The sequence below is a fragment of the Athalia rosae genome, chromosome 7 (genome assembly GCF_917208135.1).
Source record: "Athalia rosae chromosome 7, iyAthRosa1.1, whole genome shotgun sequence".
NCBI lineage: Eukaryota > Metazoa > Arthropoda > Insecta > Hymenoptera > Athaliidae > Athalia > Athalia rosae.
Genome location: NC_064032.1, coordinates 16,230,658 through 16,252,762, shown reverse-complemented (window position 1 = coordinate 16,252,762; position 22,105 = coordinate 16,230,658). Strand labels below are relative to the sequence as shown.

General features: G+C 37.6%; 5 protein-coding genes across 23 annotated transcripts in view; 2 read left to right on the top strand and 3 right to left on the bottom strand.

Moving 5' to 3' along the window:
* The window catches only part of LOC105684112 (filamin-A), a 24,562-nt gene extending 13,517 nt beyond the window's left edge, over positions 1–11,045 (bottom strand). For 4 of the 6 annotated variants that reach the window (XR_002305566.2, XM_012397237.3, XM_020851249.2 and 1 more), the window contains exons 1-15: positions 8,709–8,847; positions 6,686–7,072; positions 6,471–6,595; positions 4,790–4,920; positions 4,364–4,577; positions 4,177–4,294; positions 3,910–4,097; positions 3,670–3,825; positions 3,447–3,588; positions 3,156–3,361; positions 2,049–3,084; positions 1,423–1,968; positions 1,207–1,342; positions 1,059–1,138; positions 817–984 (exon numbers count right to left, since the gene is read on the bottom strand). Coding sequence is in view for 5 of the 6 variants with exons in the window: in XM_012397237.3 (XP_012252660.2) it covers positions 817–984; positions 1,059–1,138; positions 1,207–1,342; positions 1,423–1,968; positions 2,049–3,084; positions 3,156–3,361; positions 3,447–3,588; positions 3,670–3,825; positions 3,910–4,097; positions 4,177–4,294; positions 4,364–4,577; positions 4,790–4,920; positions 6,471–6,595; positions 6,686–7,064 (3,625 nt within the window). In the remaining variant the exon portion in view is untranslated. Of the gene's footprint in view, positions 1–816; positions 985–1,058; positions 1,139–1,206; positions 1,343–1,422; positions 1,969–2,048; positions 3,085–3,155; positions 3,362–3,446; positions 3,589–3,669; positions 3,826–3,909; positions 4,098–4,176; positions 4,295–4,363; positions 4,578–4,789; positions 4,921–6,470; positions 6,596–6,685; positions 7,073–8,708; positions 8,848–10,677; positions 10,750–10,979 lie in introns of those variants that run through there. The other 2 variants (XM_020851245.2, XM_048658526.1) reach the window with 2 other exon arrangements.
* Positions 7,110–12,868, top strand: LOC105684124 (zinc finger protein 391). 8 transcript variants are annotated; one of them, XR_007279425.1, is made up of 10 exons: positions 7,110–7,536; positions 10,137–10,273; positions 10,394–10,597; positions 10,728–11,099; positions 11,177–11,310; positions 11,393–11,781; positions 11,860–12,058; positions 12,136–12,191; positions 12,285–12,393; positions 12,470–12,868. XR_007279425.1 is itself a non-coding variant. In XM_048658551.1 (10 exons), the coding sequence occupies exons 1-10, from the start codon at positions 7,512–7,514 to the stop codon at positions 12,512–12,514; spliced, it is 1,641 nt and encodes a 546-aa protein (XP_048514508.1). In that variant the 5' UTR covers positions 7,113–7,511; the 3' UTR covers positions 12,515–12,868. The 8 variants fall into 8 exon arrangements, 7 of the variants coding, with proteins under 7 accessions (XP_048514509.1, XP_048514508.1, XP_048514507.1 ...); XM_048658551.1 differs by having other exon boundaries at positions 7,113–7,536; positions 11,860–12,029; XM_048658549.1 differs by having other exon boundaries at positions 7,124–7,536; positions 10,728–10,815; positions 10,882–11,099; positions 11,860–12,029; positions 12,136–12,393.
* LOC105684118 (4'-phosphopantetheine phosphatase) lies at positions 8,709–21,954 on the bottom strand. 4 transcript variants are annotated; one of them, XM_012397249.3, is made up of 19 exons: positions 21,724–21,954; positions 16,735–16,903; positions 16,326–16,605; positions 16,054–16,237; positions 15,857–15,949; positions 15,409–15,759; positions 15,032–15,306; positions 14,820–14,972; positions 14,670–14,757; positions 14,371–14,575; positions 14,130–14,287; positions 13,889–14,058; positions 12,105–13,803; positions 11,882–12,035; positions 11,609–11,794; positions 11,261–11,540; positions 10,980–11,137; positions 10,678–10,749; positions 8,709–9,349 (listed from the first exon to the last, which is right to left on the bottom strand). In XM_012397249.3, the coding sequence occupies exons 2-13, from the start codon at positions 16,841–16,843 to the stop codon at positions 13,362–13,364; spliced, it is 2,508 nt and encodes an 835-aa protein (XP_012252672.2). In that variant the 5' UTR covers positions 16,844–16,903; positions 21,724–21,954; the 3' UTR covers positions 8,709–9,349; positions 10,678–10,749; positions 10,980–11,137; positions 11,261–11,540; positions 11,609–11,794; positions 11,882–12,035; positions 12,105–13,361. The 4 variants fall into 4 exon arrangements, with proteins under 4 accessions (XP_012252672.2, XP_048514495.1, XP_012252671.2 ...); XM_048658538.1 differs by lacking the exon at positions 21,724–21,954 and adding an exon at positions 19,517–19,646; XM_012397248.3 differs by lacking the exon at positions 21,724–21,954 and adding an exon at positions 16,971–17,115.
* LOC105684122 (alpha-1,2-mannosyltransferase ALG9) lies at positions 17,205–22,105 on the bottom strand. 3 transcript variants are annotated; one of them, XM_048658543.1, is made up of 4 exons: positions 22,073–22,105; positions 21,863–21,969; positions 21,724–21,770; positions 17,205–19,847 (listed from the first exon to the last, which is right to left on the bottom strand). In XM_048658543.1, the coding sequence occupies exons 2-4, from the start codon at positions 21,902–21,904 to the stop codon at positions 18,113–18,115; spliced, it is 1,824 nt and encodes a 607-aa protein (XP_048514500.1). In that variant the 5' UTR covers positions 21,905–21,969; positions 22,073–22,105; the 3' UTR covers positions 17,205–18,112. The 3 variants fall into 3 exon arrangements, with proteins under 3 accessions (XP_048514500.1, XP_048514501.1, XP_012252677.2); XM_048658544.1 differs by lacking the exon at positions 22,073–22,105 and having other exon boundaries at positions 21,863–22,001; XM_012397254.3 differs by lacking the exons at positions 21,724–21,770; positions 21,863–21,969; positions 22,073–22,105 and adding an exon at positions 20,117–20,329.
* On the top strand, positions 20,037–21,729 carry LOC105684133 (cilia- and flagella-associated protein 300-like). 2 transcript variants are annotated; one of them, XM_048658569.1, is made up of 6 exons: positions 20,037–20,089; positions 20,450–20,531; positions 20,613–20,682; positions 20,749–20,921; positions 21,004–21,176; positions 21,261–21,729. In XM_048658569.1, exons 1-6 carry the CDS (start codon positions 20,052–20,054, stop codon positions 21,484–21,486), a joined length of 762 nt encoding a protein of 253 aa, XP_048514526.1. In that variant the 5' UTR covers positions 20,037–20,051; the 3' UTR covers positions 21,487–21,729. The 2 variants fall into 2 exon arrangements, with proteins under 2 accessions (XP_048514526.1, XP_012252701.2); XM_012397278.3 differs by lacking the exon at positions 20,037–20,089 and adding an exon at positions 20,255–20,385.

Below are 22,105 nucleotides of genomic sequence, written 5' to 3'. Positions count from 1 at the left end.
TGCAGTTGTAACGCAGAAGATATAATTGAACAAATTACGACTGTATATAAAATAAATTCATTAAAATACACATTGTTCGCGTGTCACACGTTTATGGATAGCATATACTATACGGTCATTCAGAAAAACGTAATATGACGTCAGGAATTGGGTCAGTAGCGCGACAAGCCTGTGTGAAATTAGGGGTCAATGACCTTATATAATACTCATCGTTGGAGGCGCGCCGTCGAGGAATCGCATGGTTCGAAGATACGAGATTGGGAGAAAAGTATTAAATTTATGCCATTTGATATTCTCATTTGAGAGAAAGAAAAAACAAAAAAAAACCATAGCCTGTGCGTGTGCGATAAAAAGAAATAGAAAAAAATGGATCGATCAAAAAGAAAAGCATTGCCTTTTCCTCGCAATAAATATCTGCCTATAATTGAGAATCTATAAATTAAATTTATCATAGAAAGATATACGCGTGAAAGCAGCGAGACGATTAAATTATACCAAGGAGAAAAGTTCTATCAATCACATATCCTTGAAACAGGATGTATTGCAATAAATGACTTATACCCTCGTTGACGGAGGTGAATCATCTATCTGCTGTAGGAAGTTTGCGATTACATAATCGATTGTATTTTCATCTGAATGCGGTATATTGTCTTACGAGTTAATTTGTACATTCTCATTCCCGAAGAATTCTCATTGTTAGTTACGCAGAGCGCCTATTGGTATACCGAGAGGAATCGCGGAGTACTTTGCTACTAATTACCGAATATCTGTATGAAAAGAATCGAATTCATAATTAGACGTATTTTATTAACTCACCAGGTACCGTTTCCCCATTGAATGTCATCTCTACCAAATGCGTTACTGCTTCATGAGGCACAAATGAAGCCAAAAATCTCTGGTTACCAAGCGCTCTCACAAAACTAGTGACATGGCCCCCGTTGACGAGTATTTCAAGATTTCCTGAACCAGCGGTCGCACCATCGACTGAGAAAATTTCAATTGTTCGGCTGTAGATAGTCATGAAAGCCGAAATTGTTTCTTGCAATCATTACACTTACTTTCGAATTCGACTGGCTGATCAATAACACCATTTGGAATATTCCCCACTTGAATAGCTCTCGCATTGTAAGCTTGAGATCTGGAATAGAATTGAAATGATTTTTAGATCCCTTCCTTGAAGAGTCCGAATAAACAATTTTGGCGTACCTAAAAGGAGATCCTCCAACATGCTGACCGTTCACAAGAACCTCGATTATGTGTTCGCCTACCTCTTCGGCTATGACGGTGTAAATCTGACCACGAAGAGTCGATTTTTGCACAGATAATTCTTTACCGCGAGGACCTAAATTGCGAGCGGGGTATTGAATCACCAGAATTTTTATTGGCGTGGTACTGAGTTACCTAGAACTTCAAAGTTCTTACCAGTGACACGAACTGTTGCTTTATTGGCATCGATGCTCGAGTCCAGAGTGAAAGAAATTGGTCTATGGATTGGCAAAATTTCCAAAGCGTCACCAGTGACGAGTTTATGATCCTTTATGGTCGGTCTGAAAGCCGAGCTACTATTACCTAAGAACCTTGAATGTGTTGCATCCGTCGTATCAATGCCTTTATAGCTGTTATGGTCTTTATTTTTCAAAATTCCATGTGTTCTCGGGCTTCCATTTTGATTTCCATTGTACCTGAGAGCTGACGAGTAATCGGAGGTGCTCTGAACATTCTGCAGGGTTGTGTGGTTAGATATTTCCTGACTCTGCGACATGTTCGTTGTACCGTAATTCGTGCTCTTATAATTATTATTATTGTTGTTCGCAGAGCTCGAGTTTGTCATCACTGTGTGCTCATTGGCCGATGAATTATTCGCCAAATTTGCCAATGATTCCAAACTGCCGTATGAGAGGAGAGATTTTGTCTTGGCTATCGCATCCCATGAATCCCTGCGTGAAGAACCACCGATCATCGAAGACACTGTGTGAAAATGAGGACAGTAATTAGTTTCAAATGGAGCTCGAGACGTGGAATGATGATTATAAATTCTAAATTATCACCTCGAACATTGCTCGTAGTATCTACAACTCCATTGTCCGTTGAGTCTCGACGATTCCCGTAATTTTCTCTGTCATTCCTTGGGCTAAAATTTCGGTTGACGGGACTCTGATTAGAGTTTCTAAACGCCATTGGACTGACATTTGGAGATCTAGAACGGTTCAACGAATTCGACTGATATACCTCCTTAGATTCTTTGATAACTGAAGGACTGTGCAGATTTCGCATTGTGGTATTGCTGGGACTAGAATTTGGTGATCGAGATCCGGCACGATTTGACGAATTGAACGAGTATGAAGTCTCCTTTGTCTCTTTTCCAAAACTTGGACTTGGCAAATGAATGTTCGATGAGCGGGAATTAGTGGTGGCAGAAGTCATGGAATATATCTCTTTGGCTTCCTTAATCAATGAAGGGCTGTGCAAATTCCTTAATGTAGAATTCGGACTTGGATTTGGAGAGCGAGCGCGGTTTGTCGAGCTCGTGGTTTGGTAGAGCGAGCTGCTACTACTCTCCTTTATCAAATTCGAGGAAGTCTTGTGCATCGACGAATTGTTTAGATTTGAATGAACTGGTGACTGGATAACAACGTCAGTTTTCACGATATGCGAGTCACGAAAGCCTTGTGTCGGACTTGAACTTTTGTAGCTAGGGGAGTAACTCTTTTGTACAGGACTGGATCGCTCGTTAGATAACAGAGTTCCATTTATTCTCCTTTCTAATGAAGACATTTTCGTTCTCTCCAGGCTTGAATTCGAATCCTTAGATCGCCTAGATCCCCTTTGAGTACCCACTCTCAGAGAGAATGGGGAGCCTCGTACATCTGAACCGTTGAAGTACACGTATACGCGGTACTTTCCTGCATCCCTCGGGAGAAAAGACACACGATATTGCATCGGACCGATGTCCTCAATCCGGTATGGAACTGAATGTTTGTCATGGACTATATCGATAATCACGTCCCCAAGTCCACCCGTTCCTCGAGCATCAATAATGAAGGAAAAAGGCTGGCCTGGCATGGCACCATCCATGTCTAGCAGCTAAAGACAGATTTTTGTTTGCTTAATTGCTGACGTGAATCCTCAATAATTATGGGATAGAATTTCTCTACCTTGACTCCGTTCGGATCGAAAACGAAACACGTAAACGGACCGCCTTGAATATGATTTCCTTTGTGGGTAATGGCAATACTCCATTCACCAGTTTCATCTGGTTGGAATGTTGCGGTGTGAACGCCATCCTTTTCTTTCACAGGGCAAGGCAATGCTCGACTGGTTGGGGACCAGGCAGTTACGTCAATACCGTCATGACTGGTACCTATAGATAAATTCATTGAATCAACCAGTCATTGCATTCTGTCTAGTCGGCTTGTGAAAAAAGTAGACGAGCAAAAAACTCTCACCGTAACTGTTCACTAGGACTTCCACAATGGAGCCAATAGCGCAGGGATCCATTCCCGGTGATTTAATTTTTGTTAGCGGAGGTAGTACTCTGAAGTGATACGGACATCCGTTGACAAGTTCGCCATCGTTGTAAATCATCAACTGGTTGGTGATAATTCCATTTTAAATCAAATTTTGATCTTTAATCTCGCTAGAGGAATCGTGAGGAAGAGTTTATTTTACCTTGTGCATGCCAACTTCAGTAGGAATAAACGTCCCTTTACCATGAATACCATTCCACGTTAGTCTGCATTCCAGACGTCCACTGGGACTGATAACTTCACTACGTACTTCGCGGAGGTTTACATCCTTTGAGAGAAGTTCCAGTCTAAAGTGCGCCTGTGATGCACAGAAAAATTATTCATAGTGATCGAATTGTAACGAGAAATTCTATTGGAATATTTGAATAAATAAAAATATTACCGGATGTTGTACTCTTGCTGAGGTACTGTCAACATGAATAGCTATTTGCTCGCTTGCCTGGGGGCGTGGTTTTATCCATTGAAAGTATGCAGCATAAGCCATTACTCCCAAGTGTTCAACATTCTGGTCCGCCATGTCCTTAGCCTTCAATATAGGCTCCACGCCGATCTTTTTACCACCTTCTATGCCTGTTTTAAATTAAGGTAGAAGGGGAAAATTTCATGGTTTGCCGTCAAATTAGAGAGAGGTAAGTGTTATCGATAATACCTTGCTGCAAGTTGTGTTCCCAGGTTTTTGGGTCAATATCCAGCCTGTCGTAGGTAGGTACAGGACCTCCCAAATTTCTCACGATGCTGCAAAGTGCTCTGCCGTCGTTCCAATCGGTCTGGAATAAGTTAATCTTTGGATATGTGCGTTCTGGAAGAAATTTAGTGACGATTTCACTGTTTCGTACCGTAAAATTCCTGACGGGAGCATGTGGCAGTTGAGAATTCACCCATCTGAGGGTGGCGTGAAAACCTGGAGAACCTTCCTTCATAAAGTACGATAAATACGTCATTCCAGAAAGCTCATCCAAGTAAGGGGATGCCAAATATTCCGGTTCCAGTACCATTGGAATATCAAATTCACGCTTTGATATCTCCATTGCTTTGCGGCAATTGTAAACACTGTAAACGAATTTTATCGTCACAGTGATTTCTGATTTTCACGAGCCGAACAAGTTTTCCTTATTTAAGAAATTATTTAATATTTGATTTTTCTCCTGTCTTTAAATTATTTGTAATTTTAATTTGTTGAATAGTTTTTCCAAGAATTTCAGTTATTTTCACTTTTAATTTAAGAGTTTAATTCTATTCGAAAGGCTCAAAGTCGTTCTTACTTATCATTGGGATCAAGCTGACGCCAATGGGGGAACAATCCTGGCTTGCAATAATCCAATAACGCACTAAGATATACTCCAGAATTCCAATCGGTAGTGAAATTGTTGACTCTGCATTCTGGTAATACAGCCTGAAACATTATTTGGATTAATGATGAGATAAAAATTCAGAATAATCATTTTTTCCATTGAACGATTACAGGTGAACTATTGGCGATAACTCTATCAATTTTATAGATAGGTCAATTTAGCTTTCAGATTCGGATTTCTGAGATCAAAATACACAGGAATAGCATATGAAACCCAATAAAAAAAGTACTGATTTTTCGCGAAAATTTGAAAAAAATCCAAAGGGGATTGATTGATTCGTCGCAATCCATGCATGGGTCGAAATATTCGAATTTCTCAATTCACCAGCAAACCCGAGCTTTGCTGGAGTCAGGTAGCCACGGGCGCGTGGTTTGTTGTGGGGCGTCACCTCTGCTCAGCCCCGAAGGTGACGTCTCACAACAAAACGCTGCGCTGCTGGCTACCGGACTCCAGCAAAGCTCGGGTTTGCTGGTGAATTGAGAAATTCGAATATTTCGACCCATGCATGGATTGCAGCGTAGCGCTTTGTTGTGAGACGTCACCTTCAGGGCTGAGCAGAGGTGACGCCCCACAACAAACCACGCGCCCGTGGCTACCTGACTCCAGCAAAGCTCGGGCTCCCTCGTAGACCGAGAAATTCGAATATTTCGACCCATGCATGGATTGCGACGAATCAAAGTGGGTCTACGACTAAAACCAATCGATATGTCTTAATTTTTCTGCTCCCAACAGCGAATAATTAATGATTACTCGATCGATTGCATGAGTAGATGATTTTGGCTTTCAGATTTGAATTCCTGAGCTGATTATATGTGAGATCACCCTTGAAAAGCCAAAAAAAAATCGATTTCTGGGCCAAAAGTAAAGTAGTTCACTAATTGATTGTATTACACTTTTCTTACGTATTTTGACCTCAGGAATCCGAATCTGAGCGGAAAATTGATCAATCTCTAAAATTGACCGAGTTACCGCCAATTTTCAGCTTTTTGGAGTCAAAAATAAAAAATTGATTTTTTAGTCTATCTTAATGTAATTTGAGCTGAGGAATCCGAATCTGGAAGAAAAATGGATCTATCTATAAAATTGACCTAGTCATCCCCATTTTTTCGCGATTTTTGGCATAAATTTGAGAATATCTCGAAGGCAAAAAATCGTAGCTCAATTCGGACAACGGATTCGTATTCCTGAGGTCAAAATACGTAAGAAAAGTGCCATAAGATCAATTTTTTTAAATAAAAATTTTGGGCCAAAATTGGAGATTTTTCCAAGGGGTACCCCTTAGAAAATTTTCAAATTTTGGGCAAAAATTTTTATTTTTCCAAATTGATTGAATGATACTTTTCTAATGTATTTTGATCTCAGGAACACGAATCCGTTGAGTACATTGAGCTACGAATTTTTCCCTCCGAAATATCTCAATGTTTCGACTCTAAAAAGTGAATATTAGGGATAACCCGATCAATTTTACAGATAGATCAATTTGGCTTTCGGATTCAGATTCCTGAGACCGAAATACATAAAAATATCGTATAAAACCTAGAAACAAAAAATATCGATTGTTGATTCCAAAAGCGAAAAAAAATACACAAACCTTGAGCCAAGCCAGCATAAGTTTCCTTGGAGGAAACTTAGATTTTCCAATTTGGTACCTTACGATGAGCGACCATATAAGACCGAGAATTAGTTTCAAGGTACCATTCACAATATCGACGTTCCCTGAAAATTGAATTCAAAGGTGTACCACGAAAATTTTACAGACGAGTCCAGTTCACGATTAATCCAAATCTCATCAGTACTGAATATTACCTATATTCACAAGCCTCACGCCATCAGCTTCTATGGCCTGTAAAGCTGTGGAGACATTTTCAAGATGATGATGTTGATTTGCTGGACGAGAGTTCCAACGAGGAAGTCGCCTGTTAGTGAGAATTTCAACCAGGGCACAGAGACGTGTTCCATCTCTAAAATCTTCGGCTAGATCAACAACTGCTCCGTTGCTACCTGCTGTACTTGGATGATGTCTCAGATGTTCGTTCACCCAATTTCTGAACGTATTTGCTTGGATTTCTACCCATAGATCTTCATGGCCTTTTATTGCCATTCCTTTGGCTGCTGTCCCTTCCGCAGAACGTGCCACAAGCCCTACAAGCTGTTCAGGACGGAGCTGTTCCATCGTAGACTGCATTTTTGTTTCTATACAAAAATATAATCAATGCTGAAGGTATCAATATTAGTGAAAAGAGTTTACATGAATCTTGAATGAGAATGTATCTGCATTGACAACTTTCATCATTATTTGGGAACAGAACGACTCTTGAAATAGAGAAGAACGTAGAATGATTTTGTCAAACACTCTTCACGTTCCATCTGGGGCAAGGCACAGGAAATATAGAAATTCAAGAAATTCAAAAAGAAAGAAAAGTCTGCCTGATCAAACGTACGGAGAAAATCCGGTTTTTGGGTTAATACAGTATACTTGCAATACTATCATTATTTTGTCAGGTGTTCCCGTATAATGAACGTGTCGGTCATTAGCACACATTAACAAAAATATCGGATTGAAAAAAGTGGAAAATTTGATCACCTGCATAGAGTGATATTATAATGCAGATGTTTTGAAATTTTACTTGCGATGAATTCTGCAAACTTAAGCTATGGTATGTATGTTATTATAGAACTCTATGATATTATAATTATATGAATCATTCACTATCATCATTGCGTTTGCTTACGGTATAATATTACTCAAGGTAATATTATTGTCGCAGCTGGTCAAGATATTTATTATGAGTAATATAAGTTTCTTTTGGAACAGTGTTGAATACCTACAGGTATAAATAAGTGAAAAAAATGTGCATCGGATAATAGTATCAGTGAATTGTAATCTTGAAAAACTTGTTGTAATAATATGGAAATATCATTGGTGATTCTGTTGATAAATTCTTAGCTTCTTCTCCGAGAAAAAGTCAATAATTGAGTAACGACGATCTATTAGTTTCATAGTTAATTTGTGGTGCAAATCACGTTGGAGTATTTATCATTTCTTTTAACATTTATTTCACTTCGTCTGAACTCATTAGGACCGCATCACGCAAAGATCATTCGCTTCGTCAACGCGTGACATACCTGCAGCAAAGCGAGGACGTCTAGAATTACGTTTAAGGATAATTATGTACGTATCCCATAATCAGCGCGTTACAAATGAAATCTGGGTTCCAGAAAGCTCTGCAGAAACAATAAATTGTAAATTATCTTCAACACTGCGAACAATGAGACCTTGAAAACGAAATATAACATACACGAAAAAAAAACGGTACTCTCCAAGTTTCTGGTCAGTTAAAAAATTGGAATTTCGTCGTTGAATTATATTCGAATAATTGTAACATATATATACTCGTATTACCGTTGCCATGTGCGTTGTATCGGTACACATTATCGAATATATGTCAACGGGTTAATCGTCAGATATAATTATATACATATATATCTCCAATTATGCGCGCGTATATTAGTTCTCGCAAAAATAAAATACGAATTTTTGGTCGTAAATAGCGGTAAGATTGTTAATAAATTTGAAAACTTCTCTGATATATTCCGTTCACGTTTACGTCAGATGACGACTATTTGTATATACTTTTTTTCTCCGTATTTCTTTCTTCTATTCTATTTTTCTGACCATACTTGGTCAGTTCCAGGTGATCGTGATAGGCGGTTAAATATTTTGTGTGTAGCTCTTGCGTGGGTTGTCGGTGAAAATGCAGTATTTTTTTTTTTTAATCTATAATGATAAATGACTAACATAAAGTATGTTAGTAGTTAAAATAATTACCTTTTTACTCTAGTGTATCGCAGGTACAAATATAACTTATTATTATATTACGTATCATTTACAGACACTGACAGACACCTTTAAAAAACATACACCCACACTTGCGACTCTCTACACGCAAAATTTTATAAAAGCCGTTCAATTATACATGTATTTTTTTTATATATACACAATACCACCTTAAAATGATGAATAATTTATTCACGTGAACCGGAACGCCATTTTTGGTCGTTCTTTAGAATTTATTGTTCTTCTACTGCTATCACGACCGATGACGACAGTCGAACTCTGCAACGAAACGTTCACGTCTGAAAACTAATGCTGTACTCGTCGTATGGTGTACTTATAACTATAGAGCTATTCCCGAATGCGTGAATTTGCTCATGGTGGAACTGCCGACGACGATCCTCGTGTAGACTCGAGAGAATCACTTTTTTTTTTCTCTCCCACCAACGCAAACTCATAGACGGTCACCTGGATCGGTCGGCTACCGCAGGTATAATATGGTACAATTGGTTATTACTTTTCAGCGGCCCTGCTAAAGATTTGATGCCAACGATTATGATCCCGATGATGATCGCATTATAAGTTACGTCAAAGGGGCACACATAGACTCACTTCTATTTTGAGCGACTCTATAGCTGTAATAAAGAAAAATAGAAGGAAGAGAAGGATTAAAAAAATGGAATTTTCTATAATTTGGTCAACCGCATACGATTATCTCAAAAAGGAATAGGCATTCAAAACCTGCTAGAAAATCCGTTAATTTGAGTCATCATTCATTGATGAAAATGAATTGTATTTTTTACCCTCATATTATTTTGCACACCTGTAGCTGATCCGCCAAATGGGATACGAAGAACTTGATTCTCATCATTTGGTTGCACGGTTTATTCATCTGATTATATTCGTTTACAACAGTGGGCGAGATGGAATTTTGATATTATAGTGGTGGGCGCGTATTTCTCCTCTCATAAGCTGCGTAGCTATAATAAGTGAATTACCTAACCCATACAGAGAGTTGAATGCTGGAATAGGCGCGGTGCTCGAGGCCGAGCTTTTCCGTCGTTAAAATAACTTTATTCATTTTATATGATAATTTCGAAGTACCTCCCAATGCGGAATTGATCATGATGCTATATTGAGTTATGAAAAAACTATTCATTGAGTTAGAAGAGAAAAAACGTTTAAGAATGTAATTAATACAACCTACGTATCATTGTCGCACCTTTTCAGAACTTGAATTTTCGCGCAACCAGCCATCGTATCTCGACTATCGAAAGGTAAGCTTCGTAATCGACTATCGAAAGCTGTCAAAGAAAAACACTAAAAAACTATTCGCATTAAATTGTTGTTTACCAATGCTTGTTCTGTTTATTGAATGTTGATATTTTGATTATGTGTAATTAATTTTTCGTAATCTGTAAGGAAATATGTCCAGTGAGATATTGTGTAGACTGTGTGGTCTTCAATGCGCAGAGTACGTAGATATATACAAAGACAGGGGAAAAGCAAATCCGAATTTGAAAATGGAGATGAAAATCTCTTCTTGTTTACAAATAGCGGTAAATAAATATACTTATAATTGCGATAGTTACTCATGATACGTAAATAGCTTTTCTTCGATTATGACCATGGTTCAAAACTAGATACCTCCCCACATAACCCATCCATTTTTATTCAAGGTTTCTCGAGATGATATATTGCCAAAAACTGTCTGTCAAAAGTGCTGTGTAAGATTGGAGGAGTCTTTTGAATTTTACCAAACATCTAATAAAGTTCAACTGATTCTCATGGAAGCGTACAGTTTGCATTTAACAAATGATAAATGCAAGGAAGATGAAATATTTGATCAATGTTCTTGGCATACTCCGCAATACACACAATCGGTAAAGTTGCAATATCACAAATTTATGTATTATATCAATTATGAAACTACTCATATAAAACTTCATTTAAAAAAACTTACCGATGGTTCATTTGCAACTCGATAGAACAACCTTGATGTTTGATTTTCAGCCAAGCAATAAAAATAGTGAATCTGTAACAGACGAAACAAGTTTAGAAATTCAAGTAAATGGCATCAAACTGGAAAAACAATGCAGTCGTATGTTTGTTTTCATACAGCATCAAAGGTATTATTCCTTTTTTCTACTGATCCTGAACTTTTCAGAACAAGACATGATTGAACTGGTTTCACCACCTTCATTTGATGATAACCTAGCTAATGGTGAGAGTGAGATTGGCACGCTTGTTCATCAGAAATCTTACCAGCTTAAAAAATTTTCAAGTTCAAGTGACGCTCCAGCTAGTCCACGTCTTGCAGATATACTCAAAGGATATCCCTGGCCTTGCACAATTTGCGTGGATAGAGTTTTAGATAGTCCTCAGGTTGGTTCATTTGAACAATCAGAGATTTTCTGTTGCCTCTGTAATTAAGTCACCAGTAAAATTGATTTGTTCATTAGGCTCTTCGAGAACACTGTCAAATGGAGCATCAACAACTCCCAATATTTAAGTGCATCACTTGTGAAAAACAATATGATCATTACCAGAGTTTTACTAAACACATAAAACTGCATCGGGCCACTAAGAGATATACGTGAGTATAATTCTGATTAATAATGCGTCCGAAAGCTCTCATCATGTGCAATAATTGTCATGAAAATATTTTTGATCCGCAGATGTAAAGTATGCGAAAAATCGTTTGCACAAAAGACTATACTCCAAGCTCATGCTACAGTTCACACGACCGCCAGGCCACATGTTTGCCATACGTGTGGTAAGACGTTCAAGAACTTCAGCTCACTCCAAAATCACGTGAAAATGCACCTACCAGATGAAGCAAAAGAAAAATATAGTTGTGAATTCTGTCAGAAAGAATTTGCTACAAAACACACCTTAGAAACTCATAGAAAAATTCATACAGGAGAGCGAGATTTTGTTTGCGATATTTGCGGCAAGTCTTTCATTGCCAAAGGATCATTGGATTATCATCTTCTGAGTCATACTGGTGATAAGAACCATGTCTGTCCATCCTGTGGCAAAGCCTTCAAAACTTCTCGCCTTCTCGGTAATTCAGCTACCTAACACGTATTTCAATTCAATGAAATTGAGTACACCTTTAATTAATTACGATATTCATGTTCAGGTAAGCACAGATCAGTACATACAGGGATAAAACCTCACCAGTGTGACGTGTGCGGGAAACAGTTTCGGGAACGTGGTGCGCTACGGGAACACAGTCGCATTCACACTGGTGCAATGCCTTACAGTTGTGAAGTTTGTGGAAAATGCTTCCGGTTCAAGGGAGTACTAACGGTAATTCTGCCAAAAAAATCAAGAAAAATGTAAAATTAATTTAAAAGTTTGAATAAAACGAAAAATCGTGGTTACTTCTTATTCCTAACTACGCTCATTTCACTAGGTTCACCAACGTCAGCATACAGGAGAACGACCCTATGCATGTCTGGAATGTCAAAGGTACTTCACTAATTGGCCTAATTACAACAAACATATGAAAAGAATTCATCAATATGATATGAGCAATAAAAAGAACAGTGGGCACCGTTCTAGATCATACAATGTCCAAGTAGATCTCACCAATGCGACAACAGACAAATCTGCTGTTACGGTCGATGAGATAAATCAGAACTCCAATATAGCTGATCATTCGCCGCAGCAGGTAATAATATTTGATATCTCATAGATCTGTTTCTGATCTTGTCATAATGTGCCATATCCTTTTTGATGAATTGTAGGTACATAATGAATCTTCCGCCGAAGCTGTGTTGGATGCCGATTGAGCTGAGTTGGTACTGAAAGAAAATCGCAAGATCATCAACACCAAAACGTTTCCTCATGTTAAAATAACTGCTCAAGTATTTTAATCATATGGTTACAAAAAGATTAATATGTACATCCGTATACGAGATTACGAGCGATGTTTTTCAGTATTTTTAGAAGTACGGGAAATTTCCGATACCATACCATGCCTTGTTATCTTCATTACAACCAACAATATACCTATATACATGTACAATCACAAATGATCTGATTGTGATCAGGTTTTACGATAAAGTTTTACGATTTGGAAGGATTTGTTGTCAAACAATGAGCTCATTCTTGTAACTGAATATACCACTCTTCGTACGTTTGTATGTACCTCTTTCTCTTTTCAGGCCACGTTCCAAATCCCAAGTTATAAAATGAAAATAATATTTCATTGCAATAAGCATTGAACATGGATAGATATTTTTTAATGCGTGTCAATGATTTGTAATGAACACAATCAAGCTCCTCCTCGAAAATTCTTTCATATCACAGAAAATTTAGTCCAGAGATTGATCATTGATCTATTCAACCACGTATAGGGTATTCCATTTTTTATCTTAGAATATAGAATAACCAAAAATGTATAATCCCCAAATGTTGAGCACACCTCATGCGTAAAATCTCTTTCTCTTATCGTGATATTCTACTGTTGTTCCTCATTAGAGGTATAAAGTCAATGAACCAGAACTCATTATTAGCAGAGATAAAAGTTTTAATTAACCATTGTACGAAGCACCATGGAGCTGATCAGAAACGATCTGAATTCTTTTGACACTCTTTCAATATCAAATTCTTTGTAATTTACCCAACTGCAACTGTCTAGTTATTACAGAGTGATGAATCGGAATCGACGTTTTCATTGTCTTTGCCATCATCATCAGTGCTGCCTTTGGATGTTAGTCTTTTTCCATTGGCAGAAGTTGTGCTCACATTATTTGATTCATCATCCTCGCACATACAGAGGTCCATTCTGACACTGATACACGTCGAATTGTCCTCAGTTTCGGCATCCTTATTTTCACACGGATTTTCGTTGTCACTTTTCACTTTTTGCACAACAGGTTCGTATTTACAAATGACTGCATACATATCACCACCGAGACGACGAGCTAGCCACCGATTTTTTACCACCGCCAACTTTAAACACTCGCATTTCATTTTGGCGTGCAAATTTGTGTGCAACGACCGCCCCATACCTTCTATAACAATTAAATCTACTTTGTTCCTCACCATGGCCAGGCAGAGATCTAGATTTAGGCGACTAGATGATACAAAAAAAAAAATCATTAACTGAGAAATTTCATGTAAAAATGAAATGAAGAGTATAATTTATTTTCAATATTCACCTCAAATCCAGGCAAGGACCAGCCTGCGCCGTCTCCATTGCTATAAGTCTTTGCTCCTTTATTGCTTTTTTGATTACATTACAGATTTTTGATGAATTACGCAAAGTGACAACTAACTCTGGATATGTAACGTCGTTTAATGCAGGTGCAGAATTAGCGCACAAAATTACCTACGTGAAACAAAGATAGAAACAACCGAAGTAGGTATTGTTATACATATAGTTCATATTGATTTACGAACCTTTGTTCCTCTCAGTAGTAAATCTCGAGCAAAAGGTAGTATCCCCAATATGATATCAACACCACTGTTATCTACGAAAATTGCAGCACATTTATGAGCAGGTCCCTTTTCTAACCTCTCAATCCAAGCATCCAGGCAATCTTCTAGCCACGGTCTACCTACAATGAAAAAATGCTTCAATGGATCTGCTATGAACCTTTTGACAAAGACTTCGGGTGAGAGAGATGTGGGAGAATATTACCAGGAATCTTCGATTGGGCTTCTTTGAAACCGAAATCGGTCGTTTCCATTAAGGTTGCTACTTCCTTAGCACCCCAATCAAACATGTTACCGCTCAACACACCCATAATGAGTGCTTCTATTTTTACAGAACTTTCCAATCCATCTATTTCTACAATTCGTGCTTTTAGATGTCCCAGAGCTTTTTCGTTCTCATCTTTTTTTTGCTACATTTTGGATGAAAAAAAAGAACCTGTTATCAAGCCCACCAATAGCAGTTCATAATCGAAAATACATTAAAACTGTGGAATAATTTCCTACATGTAAGTAAGGATCCGGAAAATCAAATTCCTTCATACAATGTTCAATTATATCCAATAGAGTCCGTACAGTAAGAGCTCCGTAGGCGCTGTAAATCATACAGAGGTAATACTTGAACAGAAATACGTGAGCTATTCAATTGGAACTTACAAAGGTTCAATGTGAAGATAGTGAAGCCTGCTTATGTATTTTTCTTTCAATTTTACAGCTCGATCTTGCGCTGTTGGACTATGAGGTTGGCTCATTACTGCCCGAGCAACGAATTTGTCAACGGATTCTTCAAAACATTGAAGCCAATAGTCTCTGAAATTGAAAGTTAGTTTCACAACCAGATGTGAATTTTTAATCAAACGGATATTCACCTTGCTTCTTTATCTTGAACAAGATCCATAGTATCTGGATTGTATGAGGAAGGATCTTTGAGCAGCGGACAAAACGTCACAGCATTTTCAGCTTGATCTATCTCTAATTGATCGACTTGGATCCCAAGTTTTGTGGAAATGGAATCTTTGAATCCTGAAGAACCGGCATAATTTTCTAGCCAGCTAAATTTGTCAGATTGTTCAGCTCCATATAAGAATGCTCCTATGGCACCCAAATAGCCTTCGTGCCGAAGAAATAGCGGCTTTACTTTGCCCTACCAAACAACATTGGATTGAGATACAAAGAAACTTCTGGTCATATCAGATATAACTTTAAACAATTAACTGATTTGTAAAACAATGAGCGAAAAACTAACATGAGACCAATACATGATGGAGTAGGAGATAGTATGCATGGATAATGGATGATTCCGGAGGAAATATCCCCCGAAATAAACTTTGTTCAAATTATGTTGAGATGCATAAAGGCTGGCTATCTGTCCTATATCATTACTGATCGTGAACAATAAACTCCGAGCTATATCAGCTTCAGAGAAATTCTTCGTTTCCAAATTGTTATTGCAGCTCATTGCTTTCCCAAAGGATGAGGCAATCAGATCACCAGGTAAGCCTTGGCTAGTGTAGTCTCCCCCATATATATCCTTTACCAACATATCAACATTACGATGGTCTCCACGTTCAGCAAGCTGTAGTAGTTCATCAAAACCCTATACATATTTTGAAATATTTAAAAATCATTGTTTGAGAACAAGTAAAAGTTATGACGATTTTAGATTACAGAAGAGAATCTAGTTTTTTAATCACCTTAGCTTTTGTTAGCAAAGACCCAAGTCCCCAGAATGTACCACCACCTGTTGCAGTACCTCCTATTCTTTCAAACTGTTCCTCAGACTCTACCTTTGAGAAAAAGAAATTTTTTGGAGATGTCCTAAGCGAGTTATTTTAATATTACTCTTGAACATTGATTGGGGAAGCTTTTTTATTTGCCACGTAGTATTTACCTTGAGAATGCTAACACCGCTTCCAATGTTGACCAACATGTATGGAAATATGTTAGGACCCGCTTTCTGGAACTTATATTCTGGGTTGCAATTCTTTTCAAATTGAAAAGCTTCACAGGGTATATTTTTCAACAAAAAATTGCACCCTTTTATAAGGCATCCAATTTCGTCCTCTTTATCGATACTGGAGAATGAAAACAAAATAAAACCGAAAGACTGATTAGCCTTAGCGTCAATCAGTAATGAATTAATTACTCGATAAACACACTTACAGTAAGCCTAATTTCTCTTGCAGTAACGGTGTATATTTATGAGCCCCTCCACCAGTAACTTTAACACTTTTCCCCTGAAATCTCTCAGCGTGTACCAAGTTGGCTTTGACAAAATCTAGACAATTTTCGAGATGTCTAGTTTCAAACTTCACAAAATGCAATCGGCTGCCTTCCAACACTTTGTAAGCTCGCTCCCCACTGTTCCCCAGCCCCGCATTTTCATACAATGCCTTACGATAGCTAACAGTTGAGTAATACGCTATCTTAGTCAACGATATGCCTGGAAAATGTGTTGGTAATAATAAGAACCTTGGCACTTTGCATTGAAAGTAGCAGTACGAATTAGGTTATGTTAATTAAAATTTCGTATCACGAAAAAACCAGGGTTTTGCGTAATATCGCTACGCACCTATATCAATGGCGAATTTTTTGGCATTTTTTAGGTTTGCAAAAACTTCCACAGCCGCAGGTAATTTGATACTTTGAGGATGAATCTGTTCGTCGTCTGTCTCTGCCATGGTTGATAGTTCCTTTAAATAGTTCTTTGAAAACTTTCAATTATCTCGGAATTTCCAGTACTGTAAATCATATCAGATTAATTTATGATTGTACGTACGTACAAATGTGAATTGATAACGCACTAACCGGATCCAAAACGAAAGACAAATTAAATTGAAAAACAGACGTTTTCTATCCCTGTCCCATGCCTGTCAAATATCTTTGTTTTCGGTCCTCTCTATTTACTCATACGAAAAGTGTAGATATAATTGGTCCATATATTTATCAGCCAATAGGGCTTCTACACTTTCCATTAAAGAAAGTTTGAACACCGTGGAATGTGGCAAATTATTCGAACTGAATTCGGATGGAAACAGAAACTTTTATGAAAATTTGGAGTCAGTATATTTCCGTAATAAATAGTAATCACAAACTATGTACAGTCTACGTCTTCTTGGAACGCCAGAGGACGTTTTCCAAACGTAAAAACTAAACATTTATTAGCCCGATACATTGAAGTACTCGGATACTTCTAATAAAATGGAAATAGAATAAACCTATTAGGTGACTGGAATTATTATTTACTACAACTCATTATTCCTATAAGTATAATATATCCCACTTATTACACATAATCCACTATGGTCTTATCAAGTTTAATTATTTGTCAAGTATAATTTTACAGTGATATTAAGGACTTTATGCAAAAGGAATGTCACCTTTTAACGGTATGGTGAGTGAGCCCTAAATTCACTAGTCTGTGGTGAATGCTAGCATTCATAAGTATTAAATCAAACACAACCAATTGTTAGCAATGAGAGACTAGCTATCCATGAAAGAGCTATATAAACGAGCCTAATGAAGTTCTGAAATTAGTTTACACGGTCCTTCCAAATATGCAGTAATAGATTAATCATTCGATACCAATCATCAGAATTCTGAGTCAAATTCAAATTCAGCCTCATTTCAACACTATGTACAATAGAGAAAAACCTCGCAGGTATTTAGTACTACAAACATCAAGTCCCTGAGCATTCATAAGGTTCCAAAAAAATTCTATCAATTCCTAATCAAGATATTAGGAGAAAAATACCTGTGCATGGTCTCTTCGTTGTTATTGTGGACTAGTTAAACAGTCTGCCTCGGTTCTTGTTGAAAAACAGAAATTATTGGCAGTGAACGAAAGTGTTCTGGTCTTATTTTGGTGATATATTTTGGAAAAGTGATAATTAATAGAAGTACTCAAAGGCAACTCTGTTGAACTATGCGGAAAATCTATCGATTATCTGTTACGCAGATCTGGAGACTTTTGCTTTGCTGTTTGATGTGGCAGGTGATAGCTTGAATTTTGTACTCTGTAGCAAGTTGTAGGAACCAAAGCTGCAGAAATTATGAGATACAAAGGGGATATAAAAAGCTCTGAAGAGTGGATGAGAGTTTGATGCATCGAGAAAATCAGAGGACTTTATAATTGTGAAGTGATCTGGTTGATGAGAGTAGTTAGGCTCCAGAGCAGATTCTCTCCCAAGATCTAGATCCAGTAAAAAGTGACATCTTTCAATATCGAAATAACGCGATGGCTCTTCTTTGTTCATCTCATTAAAGTGAGGCTGAATTATACTTGTTCCATTTTCTTGATCTGAAAAGGACTGTGGCAATTGTCCTCGAAATTCTGATCGTAAATACTGCAGTTTCCAATTGTTAGATGGGAAAAAAAAGCTACTTGGAAAACGATACCACTCTTTGCTGACACAGAAATTTATATTCACGTCTGTAGGCACTTGTCCCTCAGATCCAAGCTTATTAGCTTCCATCATAATTTCCAGTGGGGCATAATATCCTTTATAGAGTGCCAATGATCTTGATAATCCGAGTAAACCACAAACGATTATTGATAAAACCATTATTGGTGCTGTGTGTCGTAAATAATGACTAGTAATGGGCAGCGGACTAATCTGAGTACAAACAAAAAAGTAGAGCTTTTGAACAATGTCTACTGTTATGGCACCAGTTAGACAAATCATGGGGTAGATCGGGAAAAGGAATCTTTCTTCCTTATGTGATTGGAAGAAAAATACGCCCATCCAGAGATACAGAGGAGCCAAAGAGTACCAATAAGGTAGGCAGTAGGAGTTCCTAGGCTTTGCTGGTACAACCAACCATGTTAAGAGTAACCCAAGAGGTGCAGCAAGCGCACCTAAGAAAACGAAATTGAAGTTGAGAAATCCATTGAGAAAGTAGAAGTGAAATGGTTCAGTGCCATACAGGTCTGGCCCATGGCTGGTAAAGACGTTATAAGCAATAATATTAAAAGGAGCGATAACAAGTTTACCAAAATAGACAGAGTCAAACCAAATCATGGGTGCTAAAATGACGACTGCCGACAATGCTGCCCATTTTGTAAATCTGAGCCATTCTCGACGACGCAACAGCATTTCTATGGCTATGGGAGTACCTAATAACGCTGCAAATGGCCATCCGAGCAAAGAAGAAAGAGCAGTTGAGAAAATGGCCAATTCATATTTACGATCATACCAGGCAGCTAGAGCGACCGTGCTCAAGTACATGGAAAATGAAGAAGGTAAAAAAGCAGCACTCGAAATAAACATCCCAGAGCTCAAGATTAGAAATGCTAGAGTAAGCCGGGCTATATGTACCCCGAACTCACGGCATACATTTTTGTAGAAATATACCTCTGAGAGAGCACATCCTACGGAAAGGAGACATCGAATGAAGTAAAATACGAGTACAGGATTTGGCTCCAACAAGTAACAGTAGATTTTGGCGGGTACTACATGTAGCAGTAAATACGTATAAGATCGTAACGCATAATCAGGACTGTATTCCCAGGTTTGTTGACCCGTTCCATAGAGCAAATAGTGACTTGGTTCCCAGTAGTTAAAGGTCTCATCGCAATCCGTGATATGACTCCAGATAGCTGAACAAAATCTAGCGGATAAAAGTAGCTTGAAAGCTGTATCACCACCAGGATAAATGAGTCCAATGTCCACCGAGTCCTCCGCCCTTAAATGAACAATTCATTTAGTAATGACGCAAATTAAAGGAAGTTGGATGCAAAATTGCAATTCACAATGACTATTCTAAAAATAGGAATGAAAAAGTAGATGTGGAATGCCAAACTAAAGTAGCTTTTTTTGATGAATATGCAGGAGTAGAACACAACACAGTCGAACGTCTAACCTAATATTCTTGATCAGCAGATTATTTATGAATAGTAATGCAGTGGATGACGTGAAACAGAAAGTGTAAGTAAACAGGAAATTAATACGTACTTCGTCAGTTTCTTGCCATTATGCTTCTTCTGATCTTTTTTTAGATAAAATAATTGCCGCTGTCGTTGACTCGGTGCCATTTTATCTTAGAGCATATAGTACCATATAAACGATTATCGATTGTTGTTTCTACTCAAGGCGCGTGTCAAAGTTCTGTCAATCGTTTGTTTGAAAATGGACTTGGATACGGGATACACATTTGTGCCACTTGCTGAGAAAAATTACGGTGGTTTTCACGATAAAATAGCCCAAGAATTGTTAACTAAATGGTCAATTAACCCTCATGATGTTTGCACTACGAATTCTTTCTCGAAATAACTATTTTTTTTTCAGGGGAGTCAAACCGAACATATGCATCCAAAGGTTTTCATTCAACGAGCCGTTTCAGCCTTACTTGAAATACCATCTAGCCGAGGTAATGATAACCTTTCAAAGAATAATACCAATTACGGATTGCACCAGTGAAATTTGATTGCTGATTGATATTCAATTACAGTTGTTCTTCAAAGATCCAATTGTAGCCAGCAAGTTAAAGACTAAGAAACTTAACAGCTGGTTTAATGAGGGTACGTGAAATATGAGTTGTACCAAATCAAGCCAATTTTAATCAGTGGAATAAACCGATGTTCCAGGAATTATTGCAACAGAAGTTAAAACAGAGCATATTCCATGTTCTGTTCTTGCTATGTCATTTTTCGATAGGTTGAAAGAGCCAGAAAACAACATTACTTACGACTCCAACAAAATTCGTCAAACGATGAAATATAATGAGGACGGAGACTTGATAACTGATAATTTAAAAGCTGTAAGAGACATGCAATTTTGTGGTACAATAGTTATATGGCTGGGGCTACAAAAATTTTTGTTCTACAATTCGATTATTGCAGATGCTTCTTGACCCAGAATCCAATGAGTACAATTTATACGATAATGATGAACGCAAGGAATTTATTTTTCATATCCTACAGATGCTTGTAATTGGTGGTAAACTTTGTCAATACGAAGATGTATTGAATCCGTATATAGATGTTACTAAAATCTTGTACAAAGATCTTGTGAGGTAAGGGTATAGTTAATGTTGTCCGTCAACATCTCTGATACTTTTGTGTTTCTAATCACAATTTTTATCTCATTGCTGTAACAGAGTTGACAGGCGAGAACATACAACTGACTTATTCATCTCAACGTTGGTATTGAAAGTTGTGGCTATGAAATCTGGAAAGCCATATTTTCCCAGAAACATTGACGAAAAGACAAATTATGCATTTCTATTAGTGGACCAAGCATCTCGTCAAGTTACGAGTTTCATCCATCAGTTAGATGGACATGAAGAATGGAAGAAATTGAAAAACCGAAATGAAAACGAATGATATAAAGTAATAATACAGTTGTGAAACTTGATAAAGAAAAATATGCAATATGCGACTTATATTAAATATGCAGTTTGACTTTTTTTTTGTTCATTCTCGAACAAGATTCAAATCTAATGCATTACATTGATATTCATATTACGAACTTGCTTTACCCTTATGCACTCAGGGTTCTTAGGTGCACGGCGACCAGCCAAGGTCAATGACACAAATTATGTATTTCAAATTTCTACTTACCCGACATAATTGGCAGGCTTGCACTTGTCACAATTCGATGATGGTAGCTGTAGATCGACAATTCGTGATAATTTAGCATCGGTTGCAAAGTTTTTCAACAATAAAACTTTCAAAATTGTCAGACACCGTTGTTGCTAACCTTCGTCCTGCCTCGATCCTCGATAAGTGACGATCGTCCCATGGTTGTTGTCTCTCACACTATTTACTGTTGAGCGACAGCATTTGAATTCAACCAATAATCAGGGACTAAAAATGTTTCAAACATTATTAACGTAGACTGAAGATTGGTATTATAAATAAGAACGACGGGCGGAATTTCAAAATATTAGGAAAAAAGTGTGATTCAAACCTAGGGAATCAGCATTGGCTACAGTGGTCTTCA

Bases quoted from the DNA above. Each gene is read 5' to 3' on its own strand.
- LOC105684124 (XM_048658546.1), top strand. From the start codon at position 7,512: ATGAATTCTGCAAACTTAAGCTATG. The intron at 10,598-10,727 runs GTAAAGTTGCAA...TTTGATTTTCAG, and splicing joins CTCCGCAATACACACAATCG to CCAAGCAATAAAAATAGTGA. The intron at 11,311-11,392 runs GTGAGTATAATT...TTTGATCCGCAG, and splicing joins CGGGCCACTAAGAGATATAC to ATGTAAAGTATGCGAAAAAT.
- LOC105684118 (XM_012397249.3), bottom strand. From the start codon at position 16,843: ATGGCAGAGACAGACGACGAACAGATTCATCCTCAAAGTATCAAATTA. The intron at 14,576-14,669 runs GTAGGAAATTAT...TCCAAAATGTAG, and splicing joins TTCCGGATCCTTACTTACAT to CAAAAAAAAGATGAGAACGA. The intron at 14,288-14,370 runs GTAATATTCTCC...TTTTCATTGTAG, and splicing joins AGCCCAATCGAAGATTCCTG to GTAGACCGTGGCTAGAAGAT.
- LOC105684133 (XM_012397278.3), top strand. From the start codon at position 20,291: ATGGACTTGGATACGGGATACACATTTGTGCCACTTGCTGAGAAAAAT. The intron at 20,386-20,449 runs GTCAATTAACCC...TTTTTTTTTCAG, and splicing joins CAAGAATTGTTAACTAAATG to GGGAGTCAAACCGAACATAT. The intron at 20,683-20,748 runs GTACGTGAAATA...CCGATGTTCCAG, and splicing joins TAACAGCTGGTTTAATGAGG to GAATTATTGCAACAGAAGTT.
- LOC105684122 (XM_048658543.1), bottom strand. From the start codon at position 21,904: ATGGGACGATCGTCACTTATCGAGGATCGAGGCAGGACGAAG. The intron at 21,771-21,862 runs GTTAGCAACAAC...GTCGATCTACAG, and splicing joins AGGATCGAGGCAGGACGAAG to CTACCATCATCGAATTGTGA. The intron at 19,848-21,723 runs GTAAGTAGAAAT...TGTTCATTTAAG, and splicing joins AAGCCTGCCAATTATGTCGG to GGCGGAGGACTCGGTGGACA.